The following is a 20,800-nucleotide window of genomic DNA, read 5'->3' as shown; positions in this document are numbered from 1 at the left end:
ATTTAAAATGGTTGTTCATGAAAGTTCAAGAAGATACTTGTTTATTTAGGATTCATTTGTTTCTAATAAACAATTTTTGTGGGCGAATTCTCATATCTCTACATTTATTACAAAAGAGCAAAATACCTATAGATACATGCATAGAGGAAAGACTGATCTTTATAATCTCCAAGGTGTTGGTTCTCAGATATATGTATAACTTTTCATCTCCTCTGGAAGTTGAGCATCTTGATCGAAAAGCCAAAGAGGAACGCGAAAAGCACAGGAAATGCGACGATGACTGTTGCTACCACGCCTAGAAAGTTATGCCTAAACCCAAAATAACTTCTCACAAACTCTGACACAGAGGGACCATCTTCAAGATTCTCGTGCACATCTCCAAACTGCGACACGACCAATCCATACAAGGTCCAAGCAACCGGACACATCCAGTAATACCACCTCCACCATATCGGAATTTGCTGTAAAAAACAAAGAAGAAACAAATGTGAGAGTTTACTTCATACTTTGAAGACATACCCAACGGATAAGTGATTGAAGTTTCTAACTTACCGGGCGAGGGATAAGGAACCCAGAGAAGAGGTTCCATATCGCGTAAAAGGCAGCAGAAACAATGGATGCAATGTGGTGGTTGGGAGTTAACCCGACCGCCATCATTCCATAAAATGTGAAGTAGAGGAGTGTGAAGTACATGAAGAACAGGTACCAGAAGAACTTTGCGGCCGTCCACTCGAATCCAATCATCGAGTAGACTATCACACCGTATATCAATGCTTGTACCAAAACATATGGAATTTCAATTGTAACCTGCGAATGAAAGACTACTAACTCAACCAATTATATTTGCAATAGAGAATACTCTCAGAGATACTCACTTGCCCAAAGGCGTATGGCAAAGCCGAGTACATCCCTGCGGCTCTTTCCCTATAAAACACTGTTCGTTCAACGGCCACAACCGGTTGAACTGACGAAGCATTTTGTACCCCGATGAATAGGACAGCAGCATACATCGAACCCATTGCATTGAATAGATCCTGTTGCCTAGACCTGCAATTGTGAAGTTTTGTCCAAATTCATAACCTTGCAATCTTTTTGTTAGGTATCTCACATTGCGAAAAAGGATTTACCTTTTGGTGCCAAGGTCCCAAAATATAGAGCCGAACAACAAAGCTATGATGGCCGTAAAGAAAAACCGCATTGCAGTGTATGGAGGATTCCGCCAATACGATAAGTGTTGCTTCCAAAGGCACGCCGAGCATTGCCCAATAAAAGACTGAGAGTACTGAGTCGGAAAGTAGAGATCACTTGAACCTGGGGAAGGCGAACTCAACTCCTTTATCAGATTCTTGTTTCTCCTATACCAGGCAAGACAATTCACATACAACATACTCAAATCGAGAATTTTTGAAAATGTAATTGGGGGCAAGAAGAAAACTCACTGGTACAACTCTGAGCTCTTGTATACTTCACTGAAATTAACACCTAGTACATTTTCTTGCATCTGTGTAGTCACTTCTAACATCCAAGTTGCGGGATTATAACCGTCTTTTATCTTCGTCACGCCATTAATTCCCTTGCGAACGATCAACTTATCATTGCCAATTGTTGCTGCCCTGTCAATCTTTTACTAAGTTAAGTATGTTTCTTCCAGTACCTACCTCAAAGTAGCTTATAAGATCACACGAATGGCGGCCGAGTGGACCAACATATATTTCTTCTCCGCCTCGCTTCATTAGGAAGAGCTACAATTTGAAAAAGCAGAGAAACAGATAAGTCTTAGGATCTACCAAACAAACTGTGCAAAATATTGAGGACTAATCACCTCATCAAAAGCTTCGAATATGTCGATACTGGGCTGGTGGATAGTACACACGACAGTCCTCCCCGTATCCACAGTGTTCCTAACAGTTCTCATGACAATGGCTGCAGCCCTTGCGTCGAGCCCTGAGGTCGGTTCATCCATGAATATAATGGACGGGTTGGCAACAAGCTCCACTGCAATAGTGAGCCTCTTCCGTTGCTCGGTTGATAATCCATCTACTCCGGGCAGTCCAACAAGTGCATTTCTGAGCGGTGTCAACTCTACAAGCTCCATCACCTCTTCGACAAACATCTGCAAGAGTTCATGTTCAATTAGACTTCTAATATTGGCTTGTCTGTTTAGTCGAGGACAAACCTTCCGAGTTGTAGAATCAACATCAGCAGATAACCTAAGCCATGCTGAATAAAAAAGAGACTCGTAAACCGTCACATGGGGAGAATGGATGTCATTTTGCTCACAGTAACCTGATATGCGAGCAAACGTGTCTTGTTTCTTAGGATAACCAGATATAGTAATGTTTCCTTCTATGTATCCACCAGTTTTGCGACCGGCTAGTACATCCATTAGTGTTGTTTTGCCGGCACCACTCACACCCATTAGAGCAGTCAGGACTCCGGGCCTAAAAGAACCACTTACACCCTTCAAAAGTTCCAAACGGTCTTCTACCACCCCTTGAGCTTTCATTTCCTAAAGTTTAAACAAAATTGTAAAAGGTTTCAAATGAAACAGTTGATAAACTACTTTTCTAAATGAATAAATACTTGTGGCATGTCGACGGAATATCTTATATTTTCAAACGTGAGAGCGAGCGGAGTGAACGGAAGCACCATTCCCTTCTTGTTTCGATTAAGAGATGCAATTGTATTGATGTTTTCCAAAGAATGACTAGAAGAATTCCTTTCTCTAGATGATCGTTCTACAACTTCCCCGGTCAGATTGGCATTCTTTTCATTTAATGATTCTTCAGACAGAGATGGTTGAGATTTCCCATATGCTGCAAATGTGAGATAGTCGATTAGAATTCAACTTGAAGTCATAGAGCACATTGAATGAAGGAGAATGTACTCACGTTTTAGATAAGCAAGTGCCACAGTGAAAAGAGCATTGAACACAAAAATATAACCAACTAGAGCCGCAAATCCAATCCAATACCATTTTGCTTCGGTAAAAACTCCACGGGATTTCAAAACTATTACTCCGAGTGACTCTGTTGCCTGTGGAAGTTTCTGCATCGAAACACAAGACACATTTATTAGCTAAAGGTTTCAACGAAGTTACAGACTTCTCGGATACCGTTAGTAGAAGCGTGCTCACATGACTCCAGCTATGTCCTAAGAATTCATTTGTCGATATTGCATTATGCGAGTACATTAGCGGTGAGATCCAATAACCCCAAATCCACCATTTCTTCACTTGATCTATAGCAGATGGGATAATATCAATTAGTAGTTTCTGAGCCATGATACTAATGTACGCGCGCAAATAGATATGCAAAAAGTAGAAAAATTAAGGAATCATCACTCACGTCGAGAAAGAATGAAACCACCAAGCACAAGAAGAATGAGCAACACAAAGGATCCAAAGGTATTTGCAATAATCAAATTCCTAGATACTGCAGCAATGGCACGGAAGAGACCAGATGCCATCTGATTTGCTGCCAGTAGCAGCAGATACTGCTTAAACAACCTTACAGGAGAGGCATTCTAGATATGTTACTTTGTTGAGAATAAAATGGATCTTTTTTCAGAGTTCATCTTTCAAGTTCTTACCTTCCGACATTTGGATCGAATCCTGTGACATAATACGTTGTGAAAACCCACACTGCAACTTCGACGAAGGAAATGGGAATCTTAAGAATCCATGTCGGTATTGCATATGCCCATGCCGGATAAAATAGGAGATCCCTTTGCTTGAAAAAAACAGGAAGCTTTAAAATGGTCATGGCGAGTTCGGAGAAACCATTAAACATGACCATGACCACTCCAAAGAAAAGTGCTCCCATATATATTCCACCATCGTCCACTGAATCACGGTGCATTTTAGTACGGAAGAAGACTGTCATTGCAATCAGCGCCATGATGGAAATCTGTAGAAAAGTTACAAAATTATATAAAAATGCTAATCATCAAACTGAAGAAGCTATTCAATGAAGTAGGGAAAAACTAAACCCACTTGAATTGCTTTGAAGATGTAGACGAATGAGTTTCTCTTCATTAGCAATAATTCTCTGTCAATGTTGGCTTTTAACAATTCCTTGTTGCTAACCCCGTATTTTGTGACTGTAAGAGCAGCAGGATGGCTCTTACTCTTATCATATGGGGAAGCAATTTCCTCTGCAATGGCACAACCGACATGGAACGATTGGAATGCTTCAGAAAATACTCTTACAGGAACGTATCTGTAAGGCTCATCATGGCGTGCCCAGTATTGCTGTTGATCCTTCCTCGATGTTACCTTTGCACCAAATGAAATTCACTATTAACTTTAGATATGAAGGAAAATAAATCAATTGAATCGAACCATTTGACCGCAAACCTACTTCTTGTAGGAAATCTGCAACACCCTTCCTCTCCGGGCATTTGAAGCCCATAGACTCAAAGAATTCGAGTACATTCTCCCGCGGGCCATGATACACAACTTGCCCGTCAGAGAGAAGAATGATGTCGTCGAAGAGGTCATAGGTCTCCGGTGCCGGTTGAAGTAGAGATATAACGGCGGTTCCACTAAGAATGTGAATAGATTGCCTGAGGGAGTTTACTATCTGATAAGTTGTTGAGCTGTCCAAACCGGTTGATATCTCATCCATGAATAGAGCTCTTGCAGGTCCAACAAGCATTTCACCTAAATCAAACAATATCAGGAAGCACCAAACAAATGCAGACATTAATTCAATCTGCACTTGTTCTACCTGTCGTAACACGCTTCCTTTGCCCGCCAGAAATGCCTCTCAACATTTCGTCTCCAACCATGGTGTCAGCACAAACCTCCAAACCTAGTATCTACAAGTTCAAAGAACAAACAAGTGTGACAATTGCTAAACTATTTTGCTCTCGCACGAATTATCTTAGGTGTTCAGAATCAAATATCTCAAAGAACATTACTATATTAGGCAGTAATGTACCTTGAGCACATAATCTGTAATCACATTGGTTTCTTGTCCTTCTATTGAAGATGCCTGATCATTAATTATAGAGATTTCATCATCAATTAAATTCTCTTAGTTCAATCGATATAGAGAAGCAATATATACTGACAGGTAGGAAGTCTTAACCTTCATGAAAACATCTAGGTCAGGATCTGGCTTAATGTTTGCTTCTTTCTCTCGCCTAGCCAACTCAATTAACATGTCTGCAAGTTATTGACAGAAAAAGTTCATTCGAAACTAGCTGAGTACCAATTCCTTGGCATCAACCCCTTGAATTAGGCGGCGCTTACCATGCCGAGTGCCAACTCCTTGACACCTAGCGGAAAAGGCTAACGTCTCACGAACTGTCATCTCACCAATGTGAAGATCATACTGGCTGATGTAGGCAGCAGTTCGTTCAGGGACAAATTCATGCATTTCATGGCCATTGTAGGTCACCTTTCCCGTCGTCTACCATTATTGTTTGGTTAACAATTCAGTTACAAGCTAATAAGAAAGACTGATGCAGTAATGTGTAAATGGAAGAACAACATATAAACCTCCTTTTACCTTGAGTTCAGAGTCGAGCTTTCCGGCCAATGCCAACAACAATATGGTTTTTCCTGATCCAGGAGGACCTAAGAGCAATGTCATCCTGGTCATCATCAAGTACAATCAAGCGTCTTGGTCAGAATTCAGAAAGAATCATAGTTAAAAAAAGGTTTTTTTTTGTTCTGTTTTTTGTGATGAGAGATGAAAGTAGAAGAAATTACCTGCGAGGCTTGATGATTCCACTGACATTGTGAAGGATCGACAAAGGTCTCTTTCGACTTGGAAGTATTCGCAAAAGATTTGCATAACCCTTTTTTTTTTCAAAACAAATGTTACAAGAGCAAGAACCAGCGCAAGGGTTAGTGGCAAATCGCTCTTCCTCTTGAAAGTTAAGATGCAAGTGTTTTTTAGGTGAATCTTTATACCTCGAGCAGGTTGATGGTGGAATTGAAGATGGTCGGCAATCCTCCCTCGCCGACGTAGGTCTCCGCTTCGACGGTGAGGTTCTCGTACCTCACTTCGATGTCCGGCAGGTCGAGCCCCACCCTGGAATCAACAGAACAGGACAAAATTAGAAGCAGACAAAAAGCAACACCAGGAGAGAGAGAGAGAGATTCCTGACCGTTGGATGCGGTCCTTGAGCTTGAGCAAGAAGAGCTCGTTGTCCTCCTCGGCCACGTGGAGGAGGCGCTCGAGGAGAGCACGCCGCTCCTGGAACCCAAGCTTCCCTACGTCGACTTCCCGAAGCCCGGCGACGCCGCCCTCGTCAGGAAGCGAGAGGATGCCGCGGCGCACGCGGTCGAAGGTGGGCAGCTTCTCCAGCGCCGCCCACCGGAGCGCCTCCTCGTCGTCCTCCGCCGACCGCTCCCTCGACGACCGCGAGAACACCGACTCCTCGGTTCTCCGCCACACCGAGCTGCTCCGCCGCATGCTCCCCAGCCGGTGCACCTCGCTCGTCTCCATCTCCTCTTCCCAAAACGACGCCTTTTTGGTGAAGCCTGGCCCCTGACAAAGATTGCAACTTGGAAGTCGAACTTATAAGGGCCCAATGGAGCATTTATTATCGCGTGGGCTACAGATGAAAGAGTGGAGGAGAAGCTGCCGTGGATGAAGCTTCCGGCCATGGTCAGAGCTGAGATCAGAACCAGTGGCTAACAATGGCAAGCGTGCGCTTTTAGAGAAGATTCAGATTTGGTGATTGACGAAGCATCACATTGCATTAAAATATAAAACACGTAGAGAAGGATCCACGTCAGGTCAGGTAGATTGATGTTGGAACCGCCACCACTGTACCAGGGGCTAACCTTCTTGAGAGTTTTTTTTTTTTAATTAGGGATGGACCACTCATAACTCATAATTATGATGGAATCGTGATCGTAATTTGATTGTAATTAATTGTGATCTTTTTCTGAGTTTATTATCCCCTTTAAATTATAGTTTGGTTTGAAGAAAAAAATCAGAGGCCGCACGGAGGGTACCCCGCTTGGTACTCAGTAATCTGACCACTTGTCCACCACTGGTGGCGTCCGGCCGCCTTAAACTAAATTATAACATAGAGGAGACGGTGAACTCAGGAAGGGAACACAATCAATTATCTGATCATTTTTTTATAGAACAGGGGATTGACCACTCATAATTGTGGGCAGATCGTGATCGCGATCCGATCGTAATTGATTATGATCCCTTCCTAGGTTCATCGTCTCCTCCATGTTATAGTTTGGTTCAGAGAGGACGGTCGGAAGTCACCCCCGCTCGCCCAACAACCTGCCCACTTGTCCACCATTGGTGGCCTCCGATCACCCTTTCTAAATCAAACTATAACCTAGAGGGGATGGTGAACACAAGAAGAAATCATTACGGTCATGATCCGATCATATGAATGTTCCATCTTCTGGTCATAAAAATGGAGATGTTCTCTCAACCTTCCGGTTCAGAGAGGAGAAAACGTAAATTTTATTTTCTACCTTCAAATTTTTATTTTCACATTTAAAAATTTCTTAATCTGTTCAAAATTTGCTGATCCCGTCCAATTCAAAAATGAAGGTGTGGATATAATTTGGAGTGATTTGAAATTCATATTTAAATAAATTTCATTAATATTAAACTATTTTTAACTAATAAATTTGAGTGTCTTAAAACAACTTTCACTAAAATTGGTATAATAATATTGAATAAAGCCTTATTAGCATATGAAAAATAAGAGAGGTCTTTTTTATTTTTCTTTCGTTTTCATTTTAGTGAATTTTATTTTGAGAAAATATGGTTATTCCAATTTATTCTTAGAAATTATTGCTACATATCTTAAAATTGAGATCAAATCTTCTGTCCCCAAATTCTTCTGTCCCCGTGTCCCCTTGCCGATCGGACGGACCATATTACATCTCAAGGATACCTTACAGATCACGAGGATATTGTATACATCTTAAAGATGTCATGATGTCTTAAGATGTAATCTGATTCGTCCGATCGACGGGACACGGGAACAGAGAAATTTAAGGACAGAAAATTTGATCTGCTTAAAATTAATGGATTAAGCATGTACTAATTGTAGCAAAATGTACTAATGAATTCCTTGAATGTATCAGTCAAGGAATCTTAATTGGACAAAACTGAAGGATCATATTAAATTTATGCATTAAACAATTAATGCATGAAACATTATTAAATTAATCGTCTAGAATGTGTTACCATTCGTCAACTAAATAAATGAAATCTTGTTGAGAAGTTTTATATATAATTGCAAAAATAAATTTGAAATATTTGTTGTATAAGGAATATGGTTTTGTATTTAGTAAAAATAATTTTTCTTTCTTTATTATTATATTCAAATAATGTATATTTTTAGTTTTTTTTAATGTTTAAGAGTTGAGTTTGCTAAATTGATATCTAATACATTATCAATCAAATCAATTAGTTAAAAGGGGACATAGCATTTTTCTGATTTATTCGTGTAGTTATGAAAAAATTTCATAGAATCGGATGAATCATCTTTAGAATTAGTTAGTTTGAATAGCTGGATACTTGAATTAATTTAAAAAAATAATTAGATTAAGATACACAATGGATTAAGTGAGTTATGCTTGTTGGAGGATTCGATCAAATCAGGGGTGTTAAGTGACATCAATGAGCCAATCGAGTCGGCACAATAAGGTAAACGAGTTCGACAAATTGATGGATTGGATAATTTGGACGGCCAATACTAATTCAACTAGATAAATCAATTGCATTGCTTGAGTTTGTTGAGTCGAATAGAATGAGTGGGGACAAGGTGAGCTAGACACACTTGTCGCATTGGATGGGCTAGTTGAGTTGACGTGTCAAATGGTTAGTTTGAGCTAGGTTGGCAAGATGGACTAGTTGAATTGAATGAACCAAATGAGTTGCATCAATTGGTTAGACTATATTGATCAAATTGGGCTAGATTGGCTAGATGAACTAGTTGAGTTGAACGATGAGTTGTATCAGTTGCTCGCACTAGATTGGTCAAATTGGTTGATTAGGGTAATCTGAGATAGTCAAATTAAATGGGTTTGTCAAATTGGTCAAGAAATCAAGTAGGTGTGACGATTGAAATAAAAAATCAGGTAGCTTAATTGTATGGGCATGCTAGATGAGATGACAAAGAATCGTCCAGTGGTCTAGCGTAATAATATATGTTGGATAAGTTTGTCAAAAAAATACAAGATCCAAAATTTTAAATATCAAAAAAATTATTTTCAAAAATAAAAAAAAATGGAAGTTAATGATAATATCTTTAAGAAGATTAATAGTTAATCAAGGCATAAGCTTTAACTAAAAACGTGCCGGACGTGACCCGCTAGTTATATCATTAAATTAATCCTCTAGAATGTGTTACAACTTGTCAACCAAATAAATGGGATTTCGGGGATTTGGTTAATAATAATAATAATAATAATTGTCTTGTTCGGTTAAATATAATAAGTAGCTTTTTATTTAGTTGGAAAAATAAATTAAAAATATAAATAGGGATATGGTTTCATATTTAGTAAAAATAATTTTTTATTTATGTATTCAAATAATGTTAGTTCTTATTTTTTTCTAAATAAAAATATACATTTAAATCTGAAATGCACATAGAAGTTGAGTTTGTCAAATTAGGTGATCAAACACATTAGATAAGGGACTAGGAGAGCTATACATGTTGGATGTGCTTAGTGACATGGGTGAGCCAATTTAGTGGGCACAACAAGATAAGGGAGTTGGACAAATCGATAAATTAGGCAATTTGGATGGGCTAACACTAGTTGGACTAGGTAAGTCAATTGCATTACATGAGACTCGAGTCAAAATGGGGACAAGGTAAGCTAGACACACTTATCCCCTCTTGGATGGGGACTAGAAGTCAATTGCATTCCATGAAAAACATCATGCTTGAATTTATTTATTTATTAAAAAAATCTAAGTTATGCTAGAAAAGAACAATTAGGAATCAAAATTCTTTTATTATTTTTTTTTACGTTTAATCAATAGAACATATGAGCTTGGATTAGGAAGCTGAAATTGAAATGAATGAGACTGAATAACATATATGAAAATGGTCGAACAAAATGATTGTTGCAATCATCCTACCATAGACTGAAGTATCAATATTTACTACCATGTTAACTTGTTCATACGGTGATTGTAAAGAAGTAGAGCTTCAAGACGACAGCAAGGGCCAACTGCAGCAGAAATATTCCGGCGACGATTAGGAACCACCTATCTCCAGATGACATAATGTGTGTGCGAAGATTAAGTGCGACAAAGGTTGCAGACATGAATCCTGCAATGCCGACGATCACCCATCTGAAGATTTCCACGGGTACAATGGAGAGGCACTGCAATGCACAATAATGACAGATGAACAAAATAGTCATGAGCTAACTTTTATTCTAATGTAATCAAACAAATCTGTTATTAGTATACACTAATGACTAATAGAGCAACATTAAGACTGATGTAATAATAGGAGCTATGGCTACAATAACCTCACACAAGGGCATATATCCTTTGATTGAGAACATATGAAAAATCTAAATACTTTAGATGTATAAATTTTAACGAATCGATCTGGAACACTATCCAATGGTTGTGACTAAGAAGACCTATCCAAGTTTAAGCATCTACGGCATTATATGGAACAACACATATAGAAAAGAGAATTGTAGCTACTAATAGATTGCTTCCTCAAAATATTAACGAGAGGGGTACTACTGAGCTTTCAATTCCTTGAGTATCTTGTCGATGATCTCGGTTGTGCTCACAGAAAAGGTTATAAACATGGACCAGATTGATCTATTTTAACGATCAAGGATAGAGTATCAGTTACTTGAAACCCAATCAGAGCTTTAAGATAGCAATAGCAAGGAAAGAGAACCTTCACATAACTCGAGAGAGGTTGACAATAGGGGTGAAACTGAATCAAGTTGGATCAAAACAATTCAAGTAACAGAAAGAAACCCTATCTCAATATCCAAACAAAAAAAATATTGATGGGGAAAGAAACAAAAAAGAACAAGCCTATTTTTTCAGTTCAGTTTGGCAAAACCAAACCACAAAGGATTCAGATTGCCAAAAACAAAAAAGAAGAAAAAGAAAAACTCACGATGGAACCATTTTTTTTTTAAAAAAAACAATTTTTTGGGTTCAATTTGGGTCAGATGTTTGTGTTATTCAGTGCAAGAACCAAAGAATATCCTCACACATATTTATATAGTATATTGTGTATGTATGGACCATGGTACATACAATAGGATATATCATATATGATATATATGACATGGTTTATGATATACATGACATATAGTGTATATATTATGATACTGAAGTGAACCAGGCTGTGTACTAGGTTTTGATGTTCATACACAAACCTGAAAATCACACTGAAATTCTCAAAAACAAAAAAAAACTGGAGTTTAAAGTCGATTTATTTTCAGGTTGAATCAGAAAAGTTGGGTATTTCTGCTCGTCTCTACTTGAGATGTAAGCTATGGCAATGATGCAAAGAAGTTCTAAAATCAAATAATATGAATGATCCTTAGTCTAAATCATGATAAATACACAAAGAAGAAACAATAAATAAATGAAACATATAGCTTACCAGAGCAGGAATGAATACAAACAAGGAATAGCCATATAAACACCAAAGTTGAACAAGACCAGATGGTGTTGAGAAGTATTTAAGTATGATGAATAAACCAAGGGGGACAAAGGTGACATAGCCATAGAATAAACCAGCAGACCAAGTGACCAAATTGATATCATAGTCCCACTCTTTATGCTGCAACTTGTGTGCTAAATATGTGACAAATGTGCCAATGGCAGCTGCCACAAAGATCAAAGTGGTGCATATCCAGAATGGACCATATCTGCAAAAGGTAGCAAAAGTAGTTAAAACCACAGACTTATTGGTATTGCAACTGGGTCATCTCATCTAGGCTGAAAGGCTTCAAGAACAAAGAAGGGTGTATGTTCACAAACAATGAGATGAAATATTCTCAAATATAGAAAGTAGAAACTTAAAAAGCGTCAGATTTAGAACTAACAAGATGGTTTTTGATGGATTGAAAATTACAATGACAATCAGGATCTAATACACAATCCAAAGACCACAAACCCCAGTATATCCGATTCAATTCTACAAATGAATCTCAAATGAAATGAAAATTCTTTTACATTGAAGTTCATGTATTTCTAGATCAAAAGCACATTTTGCTTCCCCCAAAGTGTTCCTTTGTGGTCAACCTCAGAGATGCAATACTACAAAATGACCTTAGAATTTACCTTAATTATGTAGAATGTTCCTGTCCAAGGGTGGTCTGGAAATGTTGAATTTCAGAGGGCATTCAACATTTACTAAAGGATAAGCATTTGGGGATATTTTGATAGTTTTTGAATTCTAATGAAATTTTTGGCAAGTTTGGGAGGGGAACTGAAACTCTTCCTGGTTATACTACAGTATCATTTTCAATAGTCGGTTAGCTTATTATATGGAAAATACTTGCATCACATTTCAAAAATATGTGCTATACCGCTTGGTTAAGTTTTCTTGACATTTCTAACAGAATACCTGTCAAATTTGAGGGCAAATGCCCAAAAATCTAAATACTTTATTATTTCAAAGAAGCAATTGAATTTGTTTTGTCTCTTGGGACTACAACTCTGCTTGCATAGGCACTTACATGATATTCACTACAACTGTCCCGACTGGCTAGATAATCCTAATACAAAAGTAAATCAATATGAAACTCTATATAGTTAAATATAGCTTTATTAGTTGGCAAATTCTTCTCTTTGGATCTTGCTTTATCCATTGACCAATTTTCTAATAGTGATTGACTTCCAAGTTAAAATTATTGGATGACAAAATGAGAGGTTGAATTAGAAGCTGAAATACTTTAATGTTCCCAATCCCTTCAACAAGTTACCAAAGTGCAATAGGAGGGAAGTGTTGGTATCTGTTATCTTCCTGACACATGTTATCCAGCACCATCAATCTAAAAAAAAAAAGCTCCATGGGAATATGCTGACAAGCCCCAACTCCAAGGCAGGATAGAAGGTTTCCTGATGGCATGTGAAATGAGCCAGTTTATGAATAATTCATGGTTTGCTGGTGGCATGTGAAATGTGCCAGTTTATGAGTAATTCATCTATCTGATTGGGAACCTCGACATAGGTGTATAAACTAGAGCATATTAGAGAACATTGGCAGAACATCTCTAAGGAAGTTTGTGGACCACTTCGTTGACATGAATTGGCATGATATCCTCAATGGTCAAACATAAGTCACCATCATCCAAAGCCTACTAGTCTCGCAGTGACAATTGTAAACATAACTTCTGTATATTTGAATACCATGGGCTAAGCTCTAACCTTTCCATATGCCATAAAGTTTAACCAGAATTCAATTCATTCAGTGAAGTAGAGCTATGCAATGACTATTGTTTTTCAAACATCCAAGTTGCATAAAGGAAACATAAGCCTAAGAAATGATAAGACCTATGTTACAAAATGATAACGAGATGATGGTTGAAAAATTCATAATGAAACGAACCTAAAGGTTTCACATGAAAGTAGTTAACTGGACGAATTTGCCACATTTAGCGTGAGAAGGCAGGAATAGCTAGTAACTAAATATTGAACCAGCATATTAGAGGAAAGTCATATAATGAAAACAATGCACATACAGATCCGGATTATCAGATGTCTTCTCAGTGAAAGTCCCTCTGAACGGGAAAAGGGAATCTTTAATCCTTTCCAGAACGTCAGCAGTATCGACATCGAAATAAGGTTTGTAAGCACCCACAGTGAACGCATGCATCCATCCCGACTGCTGAGGTTCATCGGAGCTCCCATGCGCAGGCTTCGAGAATGTATCTACCAAATCAAAACCCCGGTTCCTAATGAGAATCCAAGAGAAAGCACTTCCAGAAACAACACGATCGAATACGAAAGAAAAGGTACCGTCAGCATCGGAAGGGGGACGGAAGACAGGAATCTTGCCCTGAGAATCCGAAGTCGGTGGAAAGGTCTGTAAATTAGACTCTGCAGCACAGAAACCAAGCAAGAGGATAGCGATTTGAGATAGTAATTTGACAGAAGATTGTCATTCTTAGGGTCAATTGTACCTTTGAACTTGAGGGCGACGTGATCCGGACCGGAGACAACGGCCTGGCAAAGGAGATCAAACGAGATCGAATCAGATCCGGGAGGATAAGAGGAGAGGAATTGAAGAGGAAAGACATACTGTACCGGAACGGATCCGGAGATATTCCCACCGCTGTTGTCGTTGCCGATGGAGGTGTATCCGCCGCTCGACATCATCTTCGCTCTTCTTCGGAGAACTCGCCCTCGAAGGAAAGCTTTCCAGATCCAGTCCAGAAACGAGCCAACGACGAGGAGAAGACTCGAAAAGAAATAGACCGAGTCGGAGTTGACCCGACTATACGAGACCTATAAATATCTCGCTCGAATCAGACCAAACCGGTGTCCATCAATCAATACCGCATTTAAATATAATTGAGCAAAAATAAACAGGTGCTCTAAATTAAAAGAAACATAATATGAGTTTTTTTCTTCTTATAAAATCAAATGAGTGTCAATCTCAAGATTTTTTTCAAAAATTATCTCTTGTTTGAGTATTAGCTATGGGAGAGCAACGTGTATCAACTATACGTAGTTTATAGAAACTACTTAATACTACCAAAATATATATATATATATTAAATGAGTTTAAAATTTATACTGTGCAAAGTATAAACATGACTCGATAGCGGATACAAAGTATAGAAGCTACTAGTAGTTACACTAATGTATTTAGAATGAGTTTATGATTTAAAATTTATACCCTATAAAAGTTACCCGATAGCTACTATAACATGAAGAAGATAGTCGATAGTTGTCACAACGTATAAAAGTTGCCTAGTAACTACTACAAACATATTTAGTGTGAATTTATGACTTAGGGTTTAGGATATTTGAATGCTATTATATTAAAATATATTTTACCAATTTAATTAAAATTATTTAAACTTCATCAAAATAATTTTAAAATAATTGTATAAATTATTTTTGATATAATAATATTCAGATATCCTAAATCAAAATCATAAATCCTAAACTCATTGTAAGTAGTTACTAAATAGTTTCTATACATTGTAGCAATTATCAAATAGTTTCTACATGTATGAAAGTTATCCAGTAATTACTATACATTGTACATATGTCTCAACATGCTATATAAGGAGAGGAGTTATAGACTCTACTCTATCCATCGATGTTTTAAATGATATTTATTACGAGGTTGAAAAGACACTTCATCTACATTGGCTCTTAGCAAAAGTTGTATATGATATTGTGATGCCTCCTAGGGTTAAGGGTTGCCCCAGCTCTTCATCAACTACTGGAGTGGAAGATTTAAGAAAAAAAAATAAAAAATTGAAGGATCAAGTCACAACAATAGAGGAGTCGATTGATAATCAAGTCAAGACGACAGTAGAGGGACATGTACAAGAATTCTTCGTTTGCATTTCATTAATGAGTCCTTCTACTTTTACAACACCGTATGATTTTAACTCTCAGGAGACTCAGAACTTGAACACTACTGATAAGTAGCTTAATGAACTATGCTGACTTAGCTTTTTTGTTTATAATTCATAAAAAATATAAAATAATTTTGTTATTTTTGATACTATATATATCTCTAATTGTATTATATTTTTTAAGGAATAATATAGATAAAGATATATTCTATCACTATCAGATATCCAAACTTTCATTAAGATATATATTTTTTAAAATATGTTAAACTTATGTTTATTAGTTTTTGTATTTTCTATAAATAGTTTGGACTTTGTGCAGTGGCGGATTTACAAGGGGGCTTGGGGGGGCCATGGCCCCCCAAGTCTCCATGTAAATCCTCCCTATATATGGATATATATACATGGTTATATTCTATATACTAGGATATATATATATAGTATACAGATATAATTAGAATGGTGAAGGAGTACAAGATGATGAAATTAATCTTCCTTTTTAATATATTTTAATATAATGATGATATACTTATTAAATATGCTATATAATTTTAGAGAAAAATATTTTTCTGGGGTGTTTTTTAATTTACCTGATAGGAATTATGTTGGAAAAAAATAAAATTTAACAAAAGGAAACTAATTTACCGGGTATGAATTATGTTGAAAAAAAAATAAAATTTAACAAAAGGAAACTACTGATCATTAATTATATACAAATATTATTAGTAATAATATTATTAGTTTATTACTATATAGAAATCTTTTCTAATTTATGATATAGGCATTTTCTCTCCTATGGCTAGATATCTCGATCTTTTCCAATACACACCAAAATCATTATTGTTGCTTTCATTATCAATTGTAGCATCATCGATCGCCAGAATTCAAAATTGATTATATATTTAGAAAGTCCGCAACCTAAATTTTCTATTGGTAGTTTGATATCAAAATCTTGAAGTAATATCGCAACTTGAGAAGGGTCGTTGGCCCTTGTTTCGTGTCGGAGCTACATTTGAACTTGTTCGTTATTGTTGTCTTGTCAACCACGATAACCTAGGACAGTGATTTCTAGGTAAATTTTGACCTCGATTTCAGTGATAAATTGAGAATTCGGAGGTTGTTCAAGGGTGTACAAATTTTTGACGATAATTATTTTTGTCACTTAGCATACGGCCCCCCTAAATTTAAAATTCTAGATCCGCCCCTGACTTTGTGTATAACTTAACTTTAGATTAATGTATATTTAGTTTAACTTTAGATTCATATATGAGTAAAGTTTGGTTCAAAATAGAAAAATGTAGTGAACATGTCACTATGTGCTTATATTTTATAATAATCTATTTTATTGTACTTGCTGCATGATCGAATGATGAGATGCGACGATGATGAATGTATTAGTTTTTTATCATGATCATATATTGTATTTGAACTCTGTGTTTGTTTTTATGATGGAAATATTTGGAATGTTTTTAAATCATATAGGATGATTTATTGATATAATGAATGTTGAATGTATCGTTAATTTGTAATTATGTTGGCTTGTTGATATGTGTTTGGTTTGTTAGTTTCTAACTGTGTTAGTATTTGTAATGTTTTTGTTAGCGATGGAAATAAATTTGTCATCGCTACTTTAGTGACGAAAATCAACTTCCGTCGCTAAACCCGGTTGGCGATCGCACGAGCAAAGCTAGGTAATGGCTTACCTAGGTTGTAGCTCGACACCAATGGTATCGAGTAGAAGAAAAACTCATATTTACAGTGGAAATAAAAACATCAGAGAAAGAGGAAGGTAATCCGAGATGATTGCGTTGGCGCTGATTGCCCACAATTTGGATCAACTCAGATAGATAATCTTGGCTAGCTCCACTATTGGACGATCAAATATTTAGTAATCTAAGTTTTTGGTCGTTAATCAATCACTAATGACAGTTAACGACAGATTAATAACCAAAATATTAATTGCTAAATCTGTTAATATTGCAGTAGAAGTTACTTGATGGCTTATATAACAATCTTAGATTAAGGGATAATTTCATGATAAAATTACCAGATGAGAGGCAATTTGTTTTTTTTTTTTTTAAAAAATACTTTTTGATGATTTATGAAGCCTCCTTTTAATTTTCTCAATATAATTGGATAATATTTACAATATAATCCAATAACTTTTTAATGTACCTTATTTTTTTATTAAAACCACGATTTATATTTAAAAAAGGGGCATCTATCTTAATTTTTATCTCTAAAAATAATAGAACATTCTTGCAAATAATTTTAGTTAAAATTAGTTAAAATTAGAATTGATCAAATAATATTATAAATTTTAATCAAAACTATTATACTAAAAATGATTATACTTACAATAGTTTTATTTAAAATTATGGTAATATAGAACAATTACTAAATTTATTTAGAGTAATTTTGGTTCACACTGTTTCAATTGTATTAATGTTGGCTAAAGTTATTATAATAATGATTGCATAAAAAAAATTTCTGAATAAAAAATAAAATAACACAATCTTTTAAATTTAAAAAATAAAATATCTGAAAATAAAAACCACTTTTTTATTTTTATCCTTTAAAAACTATATAATTCTATCCATGGGATCCCACGACTAGCTTAGGGACCTTCACGTGATTTCACGTGCAGGCCATTTACCTAAAGTTTTGTTCACACTGCGTCACAGTATCCGGAGAGTAGCCATGGCTTCACAGCCTCATATTACCACTGCGTGTCTGCATCTCCCCTCTCTGCCTTCCAACTCACTCTTGATCCATCTTTCTGTTCCTGTGATCACCCGATCTTCGGAATGGAGGCCGATTTGGGAGCGTCTGAGGTGGCGGCGGTCGTCGGAGAGAGATTTTGTAGCCAGGCGGAGCGGGAGCTGACGATCCGAAAGACCTCCCTCTTCTTCCGCGGCGATGGTTTTGCAGCCTACGACCACGCAACCGGAGATATGGTCTTCCGAGTCGACACCTATGACCGCAGTGGCTCCCCTGCTTTCGCCGACCGCCAGATTCTGCTCATGGATCCTTCCGGCAAGCCCATCGTCACCCTCCGCCGCAAGGTCCGATATATCGATTGGTTTAGATTTGAGATTCAAATCGATCCTTAATTGTTTCCCTACTTTCGTTCCTCCTCCTGCAGTTGCCGAGCTTGCATCAGCGGTGGGAGGCTTTCCTCGGGGAGAGGAAAGAGGGACAGCGGCCCCCTTTTTGCGGTGCGGCGTTCCTCCATCTTCGGCGGTGACAGGGGCGGCTTCGCGGTGGAGGTGGAATCGTACGAGTACCGGATCGAGGGGTCCTTCTCGCAGCGCTGCTGCCGGCTTCTCTACGAGGGCAGCGGAGGAGGAAGAGCGGTGGTGGTGGCTGAGATCAAGCGCAAGGTGGACGCTTTGTCGCACGTGGTGTTGGGGAGGGACGTGTTCTCGCTGTACCTTCAGCCGCACTGCGATTCCGCGTTCGCGATGGGTCTCGTCGTCGTCCTCGACCAGATCACCGGCGACGACGAGGAAGATGAGGAGCAGGTCGATTCTCCGATGACAGAGATCTCTTGTAACCGTTAATAGTTAATTATGGTTAGTTCCAGGGACTTATTCGATAACTCCTCCTGTGCTAAGATTTAATAATATATATAATTGAGTGATTTTTAATCTTCAAAATTGACAAATATTGTCACCAAATAATGTTGACAACTCGAAGAAACTGATTCATAAACCTTCGTTATAGCCCCGCTGGCATAGTCAGTTGATACTTAGATGGTAGGTTCCATGTGAATTAAGATCGAATTTTTATGGAATAATCTGTTGAAAAATAAAATTACTCTTCTCTAAAAAGCCACTCGATCAATATAATTTAGGGTGCGTTTGGTTTAATATTTTCTCATTTTCATTATCTTTTTTTTTTCTAGAAATAGCTGTTTGTTGTGTGTTTTCTATTTTCGTTTTCTGGAAAATGAAAAATCATTTTCTAGAAAAATAGAAAACGATATTTTATCATTTTCTAACGAAAATGGGAAAAGACGCTGAAATATGGAAAATAAGAAAACGCGCTGCCTCCATGAGAAAACGCGCTGCCCCCGTTACCATTTTCCCTTATTTCCTTTTCTTTATTTCTTTCTCCCCTCTCTCGCGACGTCGATTACCCTTTCCCCTTCTTCATCGCGGCGCCGGCGACGCTCGAGCCGATCCAGCTCCTCATTCATGATTTCGCTGCTTCGTGCTCAAGCCCGTTCCACCGTCTTCTCCGGTTCGTGCTCATGTTCTTCGTCGTCTTCTCCTCCTCTTCGCTGCTTCCTGCTCCATGCTTTTCCAAACCAATCTGAGTTCGCCGATTCGTGCCCACTTCACTGTGACTCGGCCTCTTCGTTCCCTTGGCGTAAGCTTCTTCACATGATTTCCTTTGTTTTCTTTTGGTTCTTCTTTAAGGAAAATTTTTCTTTTTGTTCTTCTATTTGCTTCCTTTATTTTCTTTTTGTTCTTGTGCAAACGGACTCTTTCTGTTCGCTGGGATTCATTCTCCTATTTTGATCCCAAAATTCTAGGTTTGGGATGAAGATGCAAGGCACATTACATTTTCTTACGAATCTCAATTTGCTTCTGCTTTCATTCATATTCTTGCCTGATCTTCTTTTTATCAGCCTCAAGAAGTTGCAGTTTTTCAATGTTAAATTCCTAATACACCCAAAAAGGTATCAAATTATTAATTTAATAAAGGGAAACGTTTTACCAAGTAGCACACAAACTAGAACAGGCATGCAACAATATTTTGAGATGGAAGGAGAGTACCAAGTGAAGAGCAAGTGATTATAAACTAAATTCTCTCACATTTAAATACTGCTTATCTTTTTCAGTAGTATTGCTTATCTACTTTATATCTAACAATGCATATCACAAGTACCATTGTCTATTGCAACTCAATCTCAAGGCCTTGTTTTCTCTACATTGGGGCATCAACTTACTAGATGAAAAGGTTAAAACTTGGATGTACATACCAATTTTTTTTCTCTACATGCATGTAACTTGCTTAGGGTATTGCTTTGGGTATTACATTTTCTAATATATGTTACCAAACACATTTTTATGTCGGCTTTAATATTGGCAATTTTTAGAGATTACATTATGGGAGGGCATAATCCAAGTATCGAAATTGAGAAGTATGATTGGTCAAAGACAAATGTTGTCATGTTTGTCGATATCATTTATGAAAAAGTGAAGCACAATAAGTTACAAACATCTACCTTCACTAATACGGTTTGGGAGGAGATCA

At 37.4% G+C, this 20,800-nt stretch overlaps 2 protein-coding genes and 1 pseudogene across 4 annotated transcripts; 1 reads left to right on the top strand and 2 right to left on the bottom strand.

The window, feature by feature from the left end:
• Positions 1–24: 24 nt before the first annotated feature.
• Positions 25–6,529, bottom strand: LOC122006752 (ABC transporter G family member 36-like). 3 transcript variants are annotated; one of them, XM_042562363.1, is made up of 23 exons: positions 6,121–6,529; positions 5,924–6,044; positions 5,720–5,808; positions 5,517–5,601; positions 5,258–5,417; positions 5,094–5,170; positions 4,944–4,997; positions 4,731–4,821; positions 4,362–4,663; positions 3,995–4,276; positions 3,592–3,908; positions 3,348–3,508; positions 3,137–3,240; positions 2,892–3,048; positions 2,584–2,816; positions 2,177–2,509; positions 1,823–2,113; positions 1,659–1,742; positions 1,440–1,588; positions 1,128–1,355; positions 876–1,047; positions 553–807; positions 25–461 (listed from the first exon to the last, which is right to left on the bottom strand). In XM_042562363.1, exons 1-23 carry the CDS (start codon positions 6,459–6,461, stop codon positions 204–206), a joined length of 4,344 nt encoding a protein of 1,447 aa, XP_042418297.1. In that variant the 5' UTR covers positions 6,462–6,529; the 3' UTR covers positions 25–203. The 3 variants fall into 3 exon arrangements, with proteins under 3 accessions (XP_042418297.1, XP_042418298.1, XP_042418296.1); XM_042562364.1 differs by having other exon boundaries at positions 1,440–1,573; XM_042562362.1 differs by having other exon boundaries at positions 1,440–1,573; positions 1,823–2,509.
• A 3,485-nt stretch (positions 6,530–10,014) lies between these two features.
• Positions 10,015–14,417, bottom strand: LOC122006751 (protein YIPF1 homolog). Its single transcript, XM_042562361.1, has 6 exons — positions 14,250–14,417; positions 14,126–14,168; positions 13,962–14,042; positions 13,685–13,874; positions 11,599–11,866; positions 10,015–10,336 (listed from the first exon to the last, which is right to left on the bottom strand). Exons 1-6 carry the CDS (start codon positions 14,319–14,321, stop codon positions 10,130–10,132), a joined length of 861 nt encoding a protein of 286 aa, XP_042418295.1. The 5' UTR covers positions 14,322–14,417; the 3' UTR covers positions 10,015–10,129.
• A 3,815-nt stretch (positions 14,418–18,232) lies between these two features.
• On the top strand, positions 18,233–19,173 carry LOC122004031 (annotated as a pseudogene).
• The last annotated feature ends 1,627 nt before the right edge of the window (positions 19,174–20,800 follow it).

Source organism: Zingiber officinale, chromosome 7B (genome assembly GCF_018446385.1).
Source record: "Zingiber officinale cultivar Zhangliang chromosome 7B, Zo_v1.1, whole genome shotgun sequence".
Lineage (NCBI taxonomy): Eukaryota > Viridiplantae > Streptophyta > Magnoliopsida > Zingiberales > Zingiberaceae > Zingiber > Zingiber officinale.
Note: the sequence above shows the minus strand (reverse complement) of the source record. Positions and strands in the feature narration are given on the sequence as shown.